The sequence below is a fragment of the Neoarius graeffei genome, chromosome 25, assembly GCF_027579695.1.
Source record: "Neoarius graeffei isolate fNeoGra1 chromosome 25, fNeoGra1.pri, whole genome shotgun sequence".
Taxonomy (NCBI): domain Eukaryota; kingdom Metazoa; phylum Chordata; class Actinopteri; order Siluriformes; family Ariidae; genus Neoarius; species Neoarius graeffei.
The window spans coordinates 51,786,966-51,803,202 of NC_083593.1; the positions used below are offsets into that span (position 1 = coordinate 51,786,966).

The 16,237-nt window shown below is 41.6% G+C and overlaps 1 protein-coding gene across 3 annotated transcripts in view; it reads left to right on the top strand.

The window, feature by feature from the left end:
- smarcad1b (SWI/SNF-related, matrix-associated actin-dependent regulator of chromatin, subfamily a, containing DEAD/H box 1 b) overlaps window positions 1-16,237 on the top strand; it is a 48,919-nt gene that overhangs the window by 16,705 nt on the left and 15,977 nt on the right. For all 3 annotated transcript variants that reach the window (XM_060909184.1, XM_060909185.1, XM_060909186.1), the window contains 8 exons: window positions 757-941; window positions 1,094-1,184; window positions 3,188-3,287; window positions 3,372-3,431; window positions 3,519-3,594; window positions 7,059-7,194; window positions 7,310-7,441; window positions 12,718-12,813. In XM_060909184.1, the coding sequence (XP_060765167.1) occupies window positions 757-941; window positions 1,094-1,184; window positions 3,188-3,287; window positions 3,372-3,431; window positions 3,519-3,594; window positions 7,059-7,194; window positions 7,310-7,441; window positions 12,718-12,813 (876 nt within the window). The remainder of the gene's footprint in view (window positions 1-756; window positions 942-1,093; window positions 1,185-3,187; window positions 3,288-3,371; window positions 3,432-3,518; window positions 3,595-7,058; window positions 7,195-7,309; window positions 7,442-12,717; window positions 12,814-16,237) is intronic.

The window sequence follows — 16,237 nt, forward strand, 5'->3', positions numbered from 1 at the left end:
CAAAATTTGTCCCGCGCCGCACTGCTTTGCGTCGGGTCTCGCGGGACTCCCGTGGGAGTGCAGGGCTCTATTTCAGGGTTCATTATTTGTTGAAGTCAACATTCATAAAGGCCAATTTATGCTGACAACCCAGTCCTCGCAGATGGCGTCGCAGATGGTGTCTGCGTAGCCCCCCCCTTTCGCAGACGCTCTGCGTGCACCTCCCAAAAATTGTGACCACCGCAGACAGCCTCGCAGACAAGAGGGCTCTGATTGGTCCACTCTACATCCGCTGTACACGCACTTCCGCTTCCCTACTTTCCCGGTTTTTGTTTTCACAACCGCCATTTTTAAAAACACGAGCAAAGATGGAGCAGCACGAAGAGCGGTTGATCGAGGAAGTGAGGAAGTACGTACATCTATACGACTCCAGTTCTAGTCATTATAAGTAGCCGGAGGATAAACACTCCACTAACCACACCCACCAACTACTCCTAGCGATTTCACGACTTCGCGCCCCCTTGCATTGTGGCGGTGAATAACATCGCGCACGCCTATTACTCCCCGCTCAACGATAAATTACAGCTGTCTGCGAAAAGCTATCTGCGAAAGCCTTGTCGCAAGAGCATGCAGAGGCCTTAAGAAGTGTTCTATTCCTTCGATTGTTTGCATTCTGATATAAGTGAGAGCGGGGGATGCGTAAGTGAGCAGTAGCTCACAGTTGATCTTGTTGTGCTTGATGAACTAAATGGCAAAAAAAAAAAATCTTCTCCACAGGACAATGTCCTACACCGAGGTAATGGCCTCTCTGTGGCGCTGCTCACCGGGTGTCGAGAGGTCTTGAGGGAGCGAGAGGTGGTACAGGGGCTCATGGTCAAGTGTGAGGAAATTTCCAGAAGGATGGCCGAATTGGTGCAGAAGGGTCTAGGATCTATGAGGCAGCCTCCAATCCTTAACAGCACGTAAGTTTGCCTTGTGGTTCTTGCTAACAGATGATCAATATGCTCTGGGTATTAGAAATTTTTTTTTCTTTTTTTTTTTTTTTTAATTTTCACCGGGTGTGTTTTCTTCTGTGTGTGTGTGTGTGTGTGTGTGTGTGTGTGTGTGTTTCCAGGTTCGAGCTGAAACCGTACCAGTTGATTGGCCTTAGCTGGCTGACTGTGCTTCACAAGAACCAGCTGAGTGGGATCCTGGCAGATGAGATGGTGAACTATCACACACTCCTCTCACCAGGATAATTTATTCTCTCTGTTCATGTACAGCAGTGTAACCACACGCAGGATGGGAGGATCGTTTATGAAAAGTACTAAAAAAAAATGTTGTAGAATGTCTTTATTTCTTAAACGTTAGTGGTTATGTATTTGTACGTTAATACAGGCAGGAATAAAACATAAAGGGAGTGCTGTTACTGGAAAATGATCAACAGCAGGGTTCTGTGATGCAGCCCAATAAGAAGCAATGCAAAATGAATATCCTGAAGCGCTTTATTCCTTTTACACCACATCAGCTTTCCAAAAAATGTAATTGCTGTTCTTCGACAGAATAAATAGTGTATTTTTCTCATCTCATTATCTGTAGCCGCTTTATCCTTCTACAGGGTCGCAGGCGAGCTGGAGCCTATCCCAGCTGACTATGGGCGAAAGGCGGGGTACACCCTGGACAAGTTGCCAGGTCATCACAGGGCTGACACATAGACACAGACAACCATTCACACTCCCATTCACACCTACGGTCAATTTAGTCACCAGTTAACCTAACCTGCATGTCTTTGGACTGTGGGGGAAACCCACGCGGACACGGGGAGAACATGCAAACTCCGCACAGAAAGGCCCTCGCCGGCCACGGGGCTCGAACCCGGACCTTCTTGCTGTGAGGCGACAGTGCTAACCACTACACCACCGTGCCGCCTGCAGTGTATTTATTTTTTTTAATCCATTTATAGTTAGAGGAACATAAACAGTCAATCTCATTTTCTCTCCCATGGTGGAAAAATTATAGCTTTATTGCTAAGCTCTGACACTGGAGACTCCTTCCAAAAAATGCGTCTCTTTGTAAAAAAACAAAAAGAGAATATATTTGTAGTCATGTAATAGGATGAGTTCATTCATATAAACCTGTGATTTGTGTGCATTACTTTTGTTAGGGCTGCTGTTACAGGAAAGTAATCAATGCCTTCTTTTCGACCAATCAGATTTGAGAATTTGAGCAAAGTAGCACTACAGAGGTTTTTTTTTTTTTTCTTTTTTTTTTTTCAGTTATGAACCTTAAGAAGGTTCAGGATGATGGGTAGACAGATTTACTTTATTGATCCCAAGCTGGGAAATTGTTACAGCAGCAAGTTATGAGACGTGAAAAGAAAAAGACACTGTGCAACATAAAATACAGTAGAATTAAAAAAAAAAAAAAAATCCCGGGCGGCATGGTGGTGTAGTGGTTAGCGCTGTCGCCTCACAGCAAGAAGGTCCGGGTTCGAGCCCCGTGGCCGGCGAGGGCCTTTCTGTGTGGAGTTTGCATGTTCTCCCCGTGTCCGCGTGGGTTTCCTCCGGGTGCTCCGGTTTCCCCCACAGTCCAAAGACATGCAGGTTAGGTTAACTGGTGACTCTAAATTGACCGTAGGTGTGAATGTGAGTGTGAATGGTTGTGTGTCTATGTGTCAGCCCTGTGATGACCTGGCGACTTGTCCAGGGTGTACCCCGCCTTTCACCCGTAGTCAGCTGGGATAGGCTCCAGCTCGCCTGCGACCCTGTAGAACAGGATAAAGCGGCTAGAGATGATGAGATGAAGAAAAATCCCAAGAAGAAGCCGACTTTACAACATACAGATTAAAAATTTAACGATAAAAAATATTTATCTATGTATGTAATTTGTGCATTAATAGTGTGAAAAACAAGAATTGTAGTGACTCAAAATAAGTGTGCAAAAGTGGCAGTATTCAACAGATAGATAAATAAATAAAAATAAGCTCTGACGGTGCAAAGTTACAGGAGGACAGGACGATACAGCAATCTATATAAGCTGGTGTGTGCTGAGAGAGCATGTCTGGACAAGGAACTATGATTGATAGCCTGGACCCATAATTTTTTGTTTGAGCATCAGGGATCATGATTTGTCCACTAATTCAGTTCCCGAGCTATGCAAGGATCATCAGGATTTAACAGGAACGAGAGAGAACTTCACTTTTTAACAAGTCCACACATTTTCTTTGCAGGGTTTAGGAAAGACCATCCAAGTGATCTCGTTTCTGGCACACTTGTATCAGGAGGGGAACCTAGGGCCGCATCTGATCACTGTGCCTTCATCCACGCTCGGTGAGTGGAGCGGCGAGCGCTAAGCACATCTCTGTAAGCCAAAGATAACGTTTGGGCTTCATCTGACCGTTTTCCTGTTGACAGATAACTGGGTTCGAGAGCTTAACCTCTGGTGCCCGAGTTTAAAAGTGCTGGTTTACTACGGTAAGGTTCAGAGGTGGAGTGACTTAACGAATGCTGTTCTGTGATCAGTAAAGTCGTCTCACCCACAGTGTCTGTGTGCGTGTGTAGGATCTGTGGAGGATCGGAAGTGCATCCGCTACGAGATCCTGAACGAAGAGGTGGACTATAACATCATCGTCTCAACGTGAGTTGAAATCTGTGTGTCTTTAAAATCGCTCTGGTGGGGGCGTCGTGGCTCAGGTGGTTGGGGCGCCGTGCCATGAATGCGGGCGACCCGGGTTCGGTTCCGGCCCGGGGTCGTTTCCCGATCCCTTCCCGTCTCTCTCTCTCCCGCTCGTTTCCTGTCTCTGCACTGTCCTGTCCAATAAAGGTGCAAAAAGCCCAAAAAAAAAAAATCGCTCTGGTGATATCCTCGGATTGATGGATCCTGATTGTCGGTGATTGGTTACTGTTCTATAGGTTAAGCTTTTGAAATATGGAGGCTGAAGTGATGGAGTTGAGTTAAATACCACAAAATCAACCTGATTTTAAGGAACATGAATAGTTTCATATAGAAGCTCATAGTGATAATTTAAGCAAACATAAATGACACATATAATACACACACATATACACACACAAATTTAAATAAAAAAATCTGGCCATGGGGAATGCTCATGTCCCTGCTGAAAGGTAATGATGCACAGCAGCAGACTCTAGTGCAGGGTTTGGGATCGATTTTATTGACTGCTGTAAGACTGATTGATTGGTAAGCACTTGCTTCTATAAACACACACCATCACAGCACCTCGAGCTACGTTTGTGTGAAGTTCTCATCTCATTATCTCTAGCCGCTTTATCCTTCTACAGGGTCGCAGGCAAGCTGGAGCCTATCCCAGCTGACTACGGGCGAAAGGCGGGGTACACCCTGGACAAGTCGCCAGGTCATCACAGGGCTGACACATAGACACAGACAACCATTCACACTCACATTCACACCTACAGTCAATTTAGAGTCACCAGTTAACCTAACCTGCATGTCTTTGGACTGTGGGGGAAACCGGAGCACCCGGAGGAAACCCACGCGGACACGGGGAGAACATGCAAACTCCACACAGAAAGGCCCTCGCCGGCCCCGGGGCTCGAACCCAGGACCTTCTTGCTGTGAGGCGACAGCGCTAACCACTACACCACCGTGCCACCCCGTGTGTGAAGTTCTCCTAACAAAATAATGACGTAATAACACTAAAAACTTTACAACGATAACTTTAATATTAATAACACACTTATTCCATTTACATATGTGACCCCTCACCGAATCCAGGGATGCATGTCGGCCGAAACGAATCCGAGATAATCGCAAAAGAAGCATTTTTTTTTTTTCGAAATTTGTGTTTTTTGTTTTTTCCATCATGTGCAAGTTGAGATCTTGAAGAATGCAATCAGTATTTCAGATAATAGATTGTTTTGTTGGAAAAGCATACTTTTTTTGTTGCAAATTGTCTCGTTTTTGTCAGGACTGTAGCCTGCTGGGGGGGTGTGGGTAAATTACCATATGGGCCATTCACATGATGATTTAAGTCTTTTTTTTTTTTTTTTTCGTGAATCACCTGTATAATCCGAGCTGAGTGCATGTCTACTTAAGCTGCATACAGGCGTGTGATTTCACTATGGAATGAGTTACTAAACAGAGCGCAGAGGAGCTGAAACACCGCGAAGCAAACAGACACACGGTATTTACATCGGAGATAACCATTTCTAGCAAAAAAACCGCAACCTCGTTTTCCAGATTGAATGGAATACTTGAATGATCGGATGATACACGGACCGTTCTAGGATTACATTCCATCGGAGGCATTGGTGTGTGCAAAGTGCCGTTTCTCTTTCTGATGGGGTAAGTTTATTAATCTAAGGCTGTATGGTAGCGTTGTGTTAGTTGTGTCATCATCGTGCTATCTTTCTTTCTTACGGTGTGAGTAATTTTTCAACCACAAAGCGTTAAAGTATACTTTAGGACTTATTTTTGTACTTCATAATTGTCTTGGGCATACTTTGCATGGAAGGAAAATTGACGTGGTGATCTTTGTTTACATGAAAGTGGCATCGTGCTAGCTCGTAGGGGGTAGGGCTTTCTGTAATGTCATGCAGATGAGCACCATTATGTGCCCGCCCTGCACCCAGAGTAGCTGAGATGGAAAACTTTGAGGGTGATTTTCTCCCTTTCCTGTTTTAAGAAGTATACACTTTCAAAAGGCCACACATTCTTCAAATATTGTCAGATCTCCACATGGAAGGCATCATTGGAAAGCTTAGAAACTGTACTTTCTGAATCTGTCAATAACTCAAAATGCCCCCGGGCCGACATGCGTCCCTGGATTCTGTTTTCTGACACATATGCTCACATGCACGTAAAAAAAATTTAATAAAAATAATAGATGAAAAAATAAAGAGAAATTGTAACAAAAGTATGAGATAAATACAAGCTAAATGTATATAATTAAGTTATTCCATGAAATCGAGTCGTACATGGCTGATAGACAACTCGGTGCTACGCACCTCGTCGGCTATCAGCCATGTACGACAAGATTGAGTGGAATAACCGTTTTCTCTCCACATTCACTGGATTTTGAGAAACGGAGCATTTTTACTTTTTGCAAATTCGATAAATAAAAACTTTTCATAGAAAACGTCCGACAAAATTATTTCCGCTTAGAATGTAAACAAATTGGCGAAATGACAGGAAAAACGCTTCTTGAAAAATAAAAAATGTTCTTACCATTTAAATACTTTCATTCCATATTTTGTTGCTTTTTTTTTTTTTAAATATTTTTTGGGGTTTTGTTTCCGAGTAGAGTTTTTATTTCGTCCTCGGTTGGTTCAGCAACATGCGCCGCCATTTTGTTTTTCTCTACTTGCGGTATATGAGCTGATAGCCTAGTAGTAGAGTAGCCAATCAGAGCATGCGATTGCTCATATCCAGTGAATCTGGATAGAATAAAGATAAATAGATGGCTGCTATAATTAAGAAAAAAATGCACAAAATATTATTTAGAATGTGTGTAAAATATAGATTTAAGATTATTACTTGTCTAATCACTAAAAGCTTCCAAAAGAAGTTGTGGTGGGATTTTAATTTTCTTTTTTTTAAATAGAAGCTTTTTAAAGACTGTCGGTGAGTCAGCTCTACAAATATTTAATTGAAGCCTATTCTACAACGGAGGTGCCGCAGCACAGAAAAACCCATCGCTTCGGGTTTTAAGGCTACAAAATGTTGGCGTAGTTGCATATGCGATGACTAAGATTTGCGTACTCCCATAACTAATATACTTTCTGATGCGTTTAATAGTATATCGGAGGTCAAAAGCTGATTTGCAGGTTTTAATAATATGACTATTCATCCTCAGTTGAGAATCAAACCAGCAGGCCAAGTTACACAAGTCAGTACTTGAAGATATTTGGGTGTCTCCAAAAGAAAGTGCTTAAATGAACCTTAGCAAGTTATCGTATTATAATCCATTCTAATAAAGTGTGAATGTTTCTCATAGACTGGTTATTAGGAAATGCTGCTTCCTTTAATGATGTAGTAAGGCCAGTTTTGGTTTGTAGATTTATAGAATTGCATTCCTTATGCTTTAGTATGTATGTAATGGTTTGTTTTATCACTCCCAGATACAACCTGGCCATTGGGAACTCCAGCGATCGGAGCCTGTTCCGTAAACTCAAGCTGGAATATGCCGTGTTTGATGAAGGACACATGCTGAAGAACATGAGCTCGCTGCGCTATCGCCACCTCATGGGCATTAATGTAAGTGCAGTGCTTATGGTAGAGGTGCGCCTGGAGGTGTGACCATTATGCCAGTAGGGTCAGTGTGTGTGTGTGTGTGTGTGTGTGTGTGTGTGTGTGTGTGTGTTCTCCATAGGCCAAATATCGGCTGCTGTTGACCGGAACACCGCTGCAGAATAACCTGCTGGAGCTGATGTCTCTGCTGAACTTCATCATGCCCAACATGTTCTCCAACAGCACGTCACAGATCGCCAAGATGTTCTCCATGGTAGGAAACGCATACAGAGCCCTGTGCTGTCCCATCAGCCCTGAAACGCGTCTTGGTGTCCGTCGCACGTGTAGGTTAATAATGAACAAGCCCCCTCAGTACAGATTTATTTTTATGTGAATGCTGCAATCTGATTGGTCAGAAGGTGTGTATTATTTCTGTATAACTGCATGAATCAGACAGTGGTTCTAGCTGTAACGTGAACGACAGGTTGATATTAACGCACTTGTTTCTATCGGAACAGCACTCGGACTTTTACGGTGGACGAGCCACATCATCCAAGATGAATAATTAACGGATTTAAAAACGTTTTTTTATTAGGAGACATTTAATATTAATGGATGGTATCTTCGTTGTAAGCTCTTTGTATTGGTCATGTTTCCCCCCCCCCGAAGTTTATTATCAGCACAAGGAAAGTCTTTAGGACAGGACAGTTCTCAATAAAATGATGAGCTGTGGTTTTTTTTTTAAATCCATAACACTTCATTTATTAATAAATTAAATGTTGTAATTGTTGACAAATCACTGTGATATTTTCAGAATAACACTCACACAGACTGTGCTGAAAATGATATACTTCAGGTCGTGCATAGTGCCGTATCAACCCCTCCCCCCAACATGCACTAATATATATAATTATTTACCAGCTGGGAGGTCCGTATCGTGAAATACCATGGCCGAGGTCTTGAAAAGGCCTCGGTCAGTGTTTTCAAGGCCGAGGTCACGGTATTTCACCATACGGACCGACCTTAAGCTGGTAAATATTTTATTTTTTTTTCTTTGCCAAGTTCTAACAGAAAATGAGAGCGCCCGAAAGGGAAACCATATTTAGACCTGCTACAAGCTCGTTTTCAGCTTTCTCCTGAAATGTTTTCTTTTACTTCGTCTTCCTCAGGGTAGTAAAACTCGCTTTCGCTGTGAACACTGTCATTATCGCTATCCATGCTGTAAAATTAATGCTATACTGAGAAATGCAAAAATTGCTACTATATTGTGAACGAGCGAGTCGCCAAAGGTTCGTAACCGGGGTCCGGAATCCTACGATCCGGACCGCTCGCGAGCCAATCAGAGCGTACGATTTGATGGAAACCGGACCGCGAAAAAATTAACAACTATTCGCCTAAGGTGAAGTGAAGATCAGTGAATAATAACCAGGATGAAGTCGTGGTTATTAATTCACTGAGCCTGAGGCAGATAATTGTTTTAGTATAAATACACAGGTGATTTTTTTTTTTTTTTTTTTTATTAAAAAAAAAAAGTACATTTTTCAAACTTCAAAGTCTGCATGCGAATGTAATAAAGGCGTGGCGCAGACTTGTCACTTCTCTACACCGAGTCACATAAAATACTTTGTTTTGAAATCGATAAAATCAATCACAATTCCACCTTACCTTTTGAATAGTTTTAGATCAAACTTCAGAGCATCTTTTAGTGTTTTTAGGACCAACATTTTCTTTCATCATTTTGTAATTCTTCCTCACTTACGGTGACCGTGATTGGCCGCCATTTTGCCGAGTTGCTCGAGATGATTGAGAAATAATCTGAGCAACTTGACCAATCAGCATGCACGATTTTCTCTAATTACCTGTTTTTTTTTTTTTAAATATATTTATTAGTTTTCACTTTTACAACAAGTAAAAGATGGATCGATTCTGAAATCCACAGGAAAAAAAAAACCCAGATAAACACACTTCAGACAAATAAAACAGAAACACATCGGTTCAGTTTCATATATATTATAACAAAAGTTACAATAATAATGTGCAGTCTGGCCTCCCTTATCAGAACCTTTCAGAAAATCCCTGCAGCAAAATGGCAGAGACATCAGGCTCCAAGTAATTCAAATGGGATTCCCAAACTTTGTAAAATTGCTCTGACTTTGAATGTAATACACGTGTAAGGTACTCTCATGGCACTAAATCAAATAATACCCTATACCGCCATTACCTGTGTATTTATTTATACTAATTTCATATCACAACATTCAATCATGTGATCTTCATTAAATAATAATAATAATGTATATTGCTTATTTATTAGCGCGCTAGAGATTTTTAACTTCTGAACTAAAATTTGTCATTAGATTCCAGTTTTTCAAAATTATTTCTAGAGCTGCAGTTGTTGAAGATTTTCAGTAAACCCCGTGTAGGAAGTTAAAAGGAAGTCCCTAAAAACACTTGAATTATTTTTCGAAGAGTGTATGAGTCAAAAAGGCTAATACCCATAAGAACTAAAGAGTAAATACTGTACAACTTTGGATTTCTACCACTGTAACAAAATTGGGGGTCCCGGGGTTCTTGGACCGCACTTTTTTGAGAACCGCATCCGTACACTAACGCTACATCCACATTAATACAGTTTAGTTTTAAAACTAGAGTGATCTCCGTCTTCCAGATGAGCGCTTTATCAACGTATCAGAAATGATCTCCGTCCATATGAATACACCTGAAAACGCGTATCACATGATCATTCACCGTATACTGGGTATGCGCGTGCTGGTATAAACAGCTGATGCTGCTTGTTTTCTTTCAGAAAAGGGTCACATGATGAATCGGAGAAGGATACGTCGTGACTGAGACTTGGTCAGGAAGCAAAGGTTTCCAAACGGTTCCGTTTCTGTCCCGTCTACACTAAGGCCGAATCCCATTTCACCCCTTGGACCAACCCCTTGGCCCTTCCCCTCCATTTTGCGCGTTCACGTGAAGGGGTAGGGGTATCCCAATCCCAGTTAACGCGGAGGGGTAGGGGAAGGGGTAGGGCTTCTGTACCCCTCCAAACGGAGATTTTCCTGGAGCTGACTCCGAACGAAGGGGTTTGAGTGATTTTCCCACAATGCCATGCGGATTTCAGCGAGATTTCATGCGGATTTCAGAAAGATGGCGGTTCCCGCGGCGAAAGATTGTCATAAATGTATTTTCTCCATTATTTACGTGTTTTAAGTTGTTATCCAGAGGAAACACGCCGCTTGATTCGCTTTCGAGCTGAGAATGAGCAGCGATTTCTGAAATCCAAGCTGCTGCTAAAAAGCTTTGGGAGTGAGTATTGTTTTCGGTTGCTTGACTGCGTACGTTTTGTTCTGTTATTCTCGCTTTTATTGTTTACATGAGTGTTCTGACACCTCATTCTGTCGGATGTGGTGCACGAAGCGCCAAAGATATCCCATTCAGTGGTGTTAGTTAACAAATCACACCCTGCCAGCAGAGATTTCTGGTTCTGCCTCTGGCTCTGACTGTAGCGGCTGGTCGCAGCCAATGACGCATTTGGTCGCGTTTTGCTAACGTAAACGCTGACGGAGGTACGCGATGACGTATGCGATTGTTGAAGGGCTATCCCAATACGTAAGGGTTGAATTTCAAGCCCTATCCCTTGTAGCTCAGTTTCAAGGGGAAGGGGGAGGGGTAGGGGTAGAAATTAGAATTGGGATTGGGCCTAAAACGCAACCCTGGAGTTTTCAAACTAGATCATTTCCAAAAGTCTTGAAAAACTCCAGAGTACAGATGTAGGCATAGCAAAAGTGATGCGTTTTAAAACTAAAATATATTAGTGTGGATGTAGCCTAATACAGCCTTCCTTCGTAATGCATCACATTTAATGTTCGCCCTTTTTTTTTTCAGCAAGGAAACTAAAATTAGACCATCTGAAGGGTTTCCAGATAAATCTAAAATCTTTTTTTCCACAAGAACAGATGTGCACTGAAGCTATGAGACTAAACTCGCAAGTAATGAAATTCTAACTTGCACAAAAGTTTTTTTTTTTTTTTTTCCTCAGAGCATGTTAATTTCTGGAACACTGTGGTTTGGAGCTCGGTTATCAAAATCAATAAAACCTCTCCAGCTGAATGCTGTAATATCGTACACAGGCCTCGTGCACGATTGCAGATCATAAACCAACTTCTACTACAAAACCGAAAATGATGTGGCTGATGATAATGTGGTTCCACCACACACTGAAATTTGGGCTGCTGGTGCTACGTTCATTTTTATTCATTCAGAAAATACATCACAGCTGAACAGCTTAAAAAGCTGAACAATGTTGCTGGAAGTGATGATTATAGGAAGATTTATGGATGTTTATGGCTTGACTTTCAGCTTCCTTCCAGTTTTGCACAAAAGTTAAAGGGACATTCCACCGAATGGGTGCCATTTGCTTGTTGTACCACTCCCAAATTAAACTTGATTTGTTATATTTTTTCAACACTGATTATAATAACACACACATTTAACGATTCAAAATGTGTATTGGTCAACCTCAGGCTACGTTTTTTATTTATTTATTTTTTTTACAAGGTTTGGAAGTCAAAGATGGCTGCATACTCTTTATATGAGTAACAGGACTGAGTTTTTAGCCTAGGATTAGCTAATACATGGAATTAAGCCACATGGCGTCATCGCTAATAGCATGACCACACTTGGCACATTCTAGTGATTTTACCAAAAATCTGTATTTTTAAAATGAACAACTAAGAATGAACATCTAAGAAATAATTTAAGTAACAGGACAGTATGTTGACATTGACCTTATCAGTCAAGGTTAAAAAATCATCAAATATACAGAAAAGTAAATGAGCGAACTAAGTTTTGGTCTTCCCATGGCCTTCAGAAGACACAACTGATGTAACTTCCTGTTGAGCATGTGCTTTATGGAATGTTCCAAATTTGTCAGATGGGGTAATATGTTTGGGTAACAGGACTGAGTGAAAACCCAGGGACACGACTAAAATGTGTATTTTAACTAAGATATTGTGGATTTCTTATGAAAAAATATATTTAAACCATGGATAGGATATGGAGTCACACAACAGTGCAAAAGAAATACGGTTTCTGAAGGATTTTAATCATAATATTTCATAGTTAAGTATAAAGTTAGAGTGCGGGGACAGGTAACACATGCTATTTTTCAGTGTTTTAGGTAGTTTTTATTAATCCTTACAATTGTATATCTTAAATTTGAAATCAGATCAATGTGCAGGACATTCTGCGTAATAAGGAAATAGATTTTAAAGTACATTTTTATGTGCATTTATACACATAATTTTCTAGGGACGGAAACGGCACCGATTTGGTGGAATGGCTCTAAAAAAGGATAAAGAATGAACTGTGTTCGTTTATAAATTGGAGTTTGCTGTAGTGAGTTTCATGCTTCAGCACACCTGAGTGATTTGATTCCCAAAAGAGGCGTGGTGTGATGAGGCTGTGCAGGATCAGGACCGGAAATGCAATTCTACAGCAGTGCTGAGCTGAACTCGTGTGTGTGTGTGTGTGTGTGTGTGTGTGCAGAAATCCTCAGAGGAGCAGAGCAGCTTTGAGAAGGACCGGATTGCTCACGCCAAACTCATTATGAAACCCTTCATCCTGCGGCGTATCAAAAGCGAGGTACTGTGCTGTGTGTGTTTGGGGCACATTAACTCTGATAACAATTAACTCTGAGCCAACATGTATATGATGTTTCATGGAGGAGTGTACCTGACTGTGCTGTGTACCTTAAAGCTAGATGGCCTTTCGATTTCATAAAATCGGTGAAATTTAGTTCCGTCTGAAATGTGGTCATTGTGATATATGTTTTACTTCTGTAATATCTCACAAAATATCAGGCCATTCTGTAGCTGGGAAGTTATTTAATTTGAGCGGATTAAAGCAAATGTGCATGAAATCGCTCGCTTTACGCAGCCAAGCAGACAGAGGAAGTGTGTGTGTGTGTTGTGCATGCACAGGTTTACCTTTGAGCGTGCACTGACAGTTCCATCATTCTGTCACTAAACGAACAGCTGATCACACCGAGGTGCTCGCTGAGCGCCGATATTTATTAGTTTGGTCCTGCGTTTCCTTTCCTTCGTATATAACGTAATGTCTTTTCTTCTCGCTTTCCATTACTGTAGTCAGTCTTTCACGTTTCACATTTCGCACACTCACGTCCTCCATTTTTCTCTTCTGTTTCAAATTTGTATCCCACAATGCCTTGTGCGAACGGGCAAAGCCCACCACGTGATGTGATGCGTGACGTAGGATCTTGAATCGGTTCACAGTGAAGCAGGAAAAAATAGCAGAGAATTTAGGGCCACATGGAGATAAATTTATTAATTGTTCTATTTAAAAAAAAAAAAAAACTAATAAAATTGGAAGTCTGTGATTCGAATTCAGTAGCTTTCAGTCCACTAAACAAAAATAATTGGGTGTCGGGGAAAATTCTGTTTATGACCTACACTTAAAATCTGAAAGGCAGTCTAGCTTTAAATGTCTGCCATTATTGATTTTAATTTAAAGAAAAGAAAGAAAGAGAGCTTTATTTGTCACATGCACACTTCAAGCACAGTGAGATTCATCCTCTGCATTTAACCTATCTGAAGCAGTGAAAATGCGCACGCACACACCCAGAGCAGTGGGCAGCCGCACTACAGTGCCCGGGGAGCAGTCGGGTTCGGAGCCCAAGGCCGCTCCACGTCAACCTAACTGCATGTCTTTGGACTGTGGGGGAAACCGGAGGAAACCCACGCAGACACGGGGAGAACATGCAAACTCCGCACAGAAAGGCCCTCGCCGGCCGCTGGGTTCGAACCCAGAACCTTCTTGCTGTGAGGCGACCATGCTAACCACTACACCACTGTGCCGCCCAATTTAGAATGCTCCAATCAACTTGGTCATAACATTGATTCATTTTCTATAACAGCAGCTCTGATTGTACTTCCAGCTGCAAGGCAAATCACAGGTTTAGATTAACGCGCTCGTTAGCTCATCTGTCCATAAGGCCCATGAGTTTTTGCCACGGTGTGGCGTCCGTCGTCCACAATTCAGTTAAATCGTATCTCCTCCGTCAGTTCTCCACGGATTTCCATTCCGATTGTTTTGTTTGAAAGAACTCATCACTCCGCACAAAACTTGGTCATTGTTTTGTCAAATTTTTTACTAACGAGTTAGTAATTAGGCCAAACTAACAAATTTTCCAGGCCTCTTACGAAAATTGTATCTCCTCTCTGATTTCTTATCCAATTTCAGTTCTGATTGATGTTTTGGGTCGATCTTCCCTTGAGGAACAAAACATGGTTGTAGATTTTCCTGTTGTAAACTTGTTTCCTTTTTTGTTTCCGGTTGAGAGTACGTCGTGCGCGTTCTGGCTGCCGCTTCTCACCGGAGTTTTTTTTTTTTTAATTTCTTTTTCTATTTTTTTCTGTGTTTGTGTAGTTTGATGTTTGTTTGAGTGTTTTTTTTCTCACCGGTTGTGGTGTAGCTCCGGACCTAGTTTTGGGCGTCGGTTCCCTCCAGGCCTTGGTTCGCTGTGGGTAATGCCTGTGCTCCCAGCTATGGACTGCAGTGAGCTCGTTGCTCATTTTACATCGTGGTTGTCCAGCGCTCTGCGCTTTAACGCTTGGCGTGATGTTCCGAGCGATGTTGCTCGGTGGTGTCGTGGCGGCTGTGCAGGTGGTTTGGGGGACACCAGCGCTCTGCGTGGCGGAGCTTCTCTGCTCGCTTTGTGGATCCATGGCGTGGTGTTCGAGTGATGTTGTTGACGGCGTCGGTGCTGGAGATGTGGGACTTGTTTTCGTGCGCCTTTTGGTGGGACTGTGGCTGCTACACCACGGGAATTACATCCTGACTCCTACTTGGTGGACTTTTTATTTATTTATTTATTTATTTTATTTTTTTTTATTATATTTTTATTTTTTTTCTTTATTATTGTAAAGCGTCCTTGGGTTTCTTGAAAGGCGCTATATAAATTTAACTTTATTATTATTATTATTATTATTATAAACAACTTGTTTACAACTTTCTTTATTTTCAGTTAAATCGTATCTTCTCCCTCAGTTCTCAATGGATTTCAGTTCTGATTGTTTTGTTTGAAAGAACTAGACCTTCTGTACAACACTTGGTTGTTGTATTGTCAAATTTTTGCTAACGAACTGCTAATTAGGTCACCTTAACGACTTTTCACTGGAATTGTATCTCCCCTCGCAGTTCTCACCTGATTTCAGTTCTGATCGAGGTTTTGGGTCGAGCTTCCCTCAGGGTACAAAATGTAGTTCCTCCCCCCCCCCTTCTTTTTTCCCTTGTTATGAACAATTTGTCATGGAGGTTGGTCCTCTCTCACATTTTCACATTTCAGTTCTGTTTGATGTTTTTGTAATCATGGTTGTTTTTGATGCCAGGCCAGATGAGCTGCTACGTCCTTGGCGTTCTGGTTCTAACTTATTTCTTGAGTAACCGCTCCTTCAGAGAGGCCTGCAAGGCAGATGTTCCACATAATCTCAGTACTTTTAAAAAATGTTTTGTTATTTAACAAAGAAAATATCAGCTTCTGCTCATTGATCGAGTGAATGAGTTTGCCGTGTCAGAGATATAACTGTAATTGTGGCTAGAAGTTTGTGCTTTCTCACTAAAATGACCAGCTGGATCTGATTCTTAACATAAAGGGAGACCAGTCCTGTTTCGTGGACATTCCATAACAAATCAAATTTAAATGTGCTGACTGCAAAGTCATATGAAATGAAATTTTCAAAATTTTTTTTTTTTTACTGTGCATAGCATTTTCCTATGGCTCGCAAGAACAATATTATGATCTACTGAGGGTTACTTTTCTCCGTTTTGCGACCATTTTCCTTCCTCTTGAAGTAAACAGGAGCTTTTTTTTTTATGCAAGGAGCTTTAACTAATTAGCATAACTATGAAACTGCGCCACACCAATATGGCGACGCACGGAAAACCTTGTGCCGATTGAAAACGTATCTTATACTAGCAGATCGCATTTACATCCAAAAGCTGAAACATGCAGGCATCAGAGAGCCATAGAATTTACTCACAAATGTAT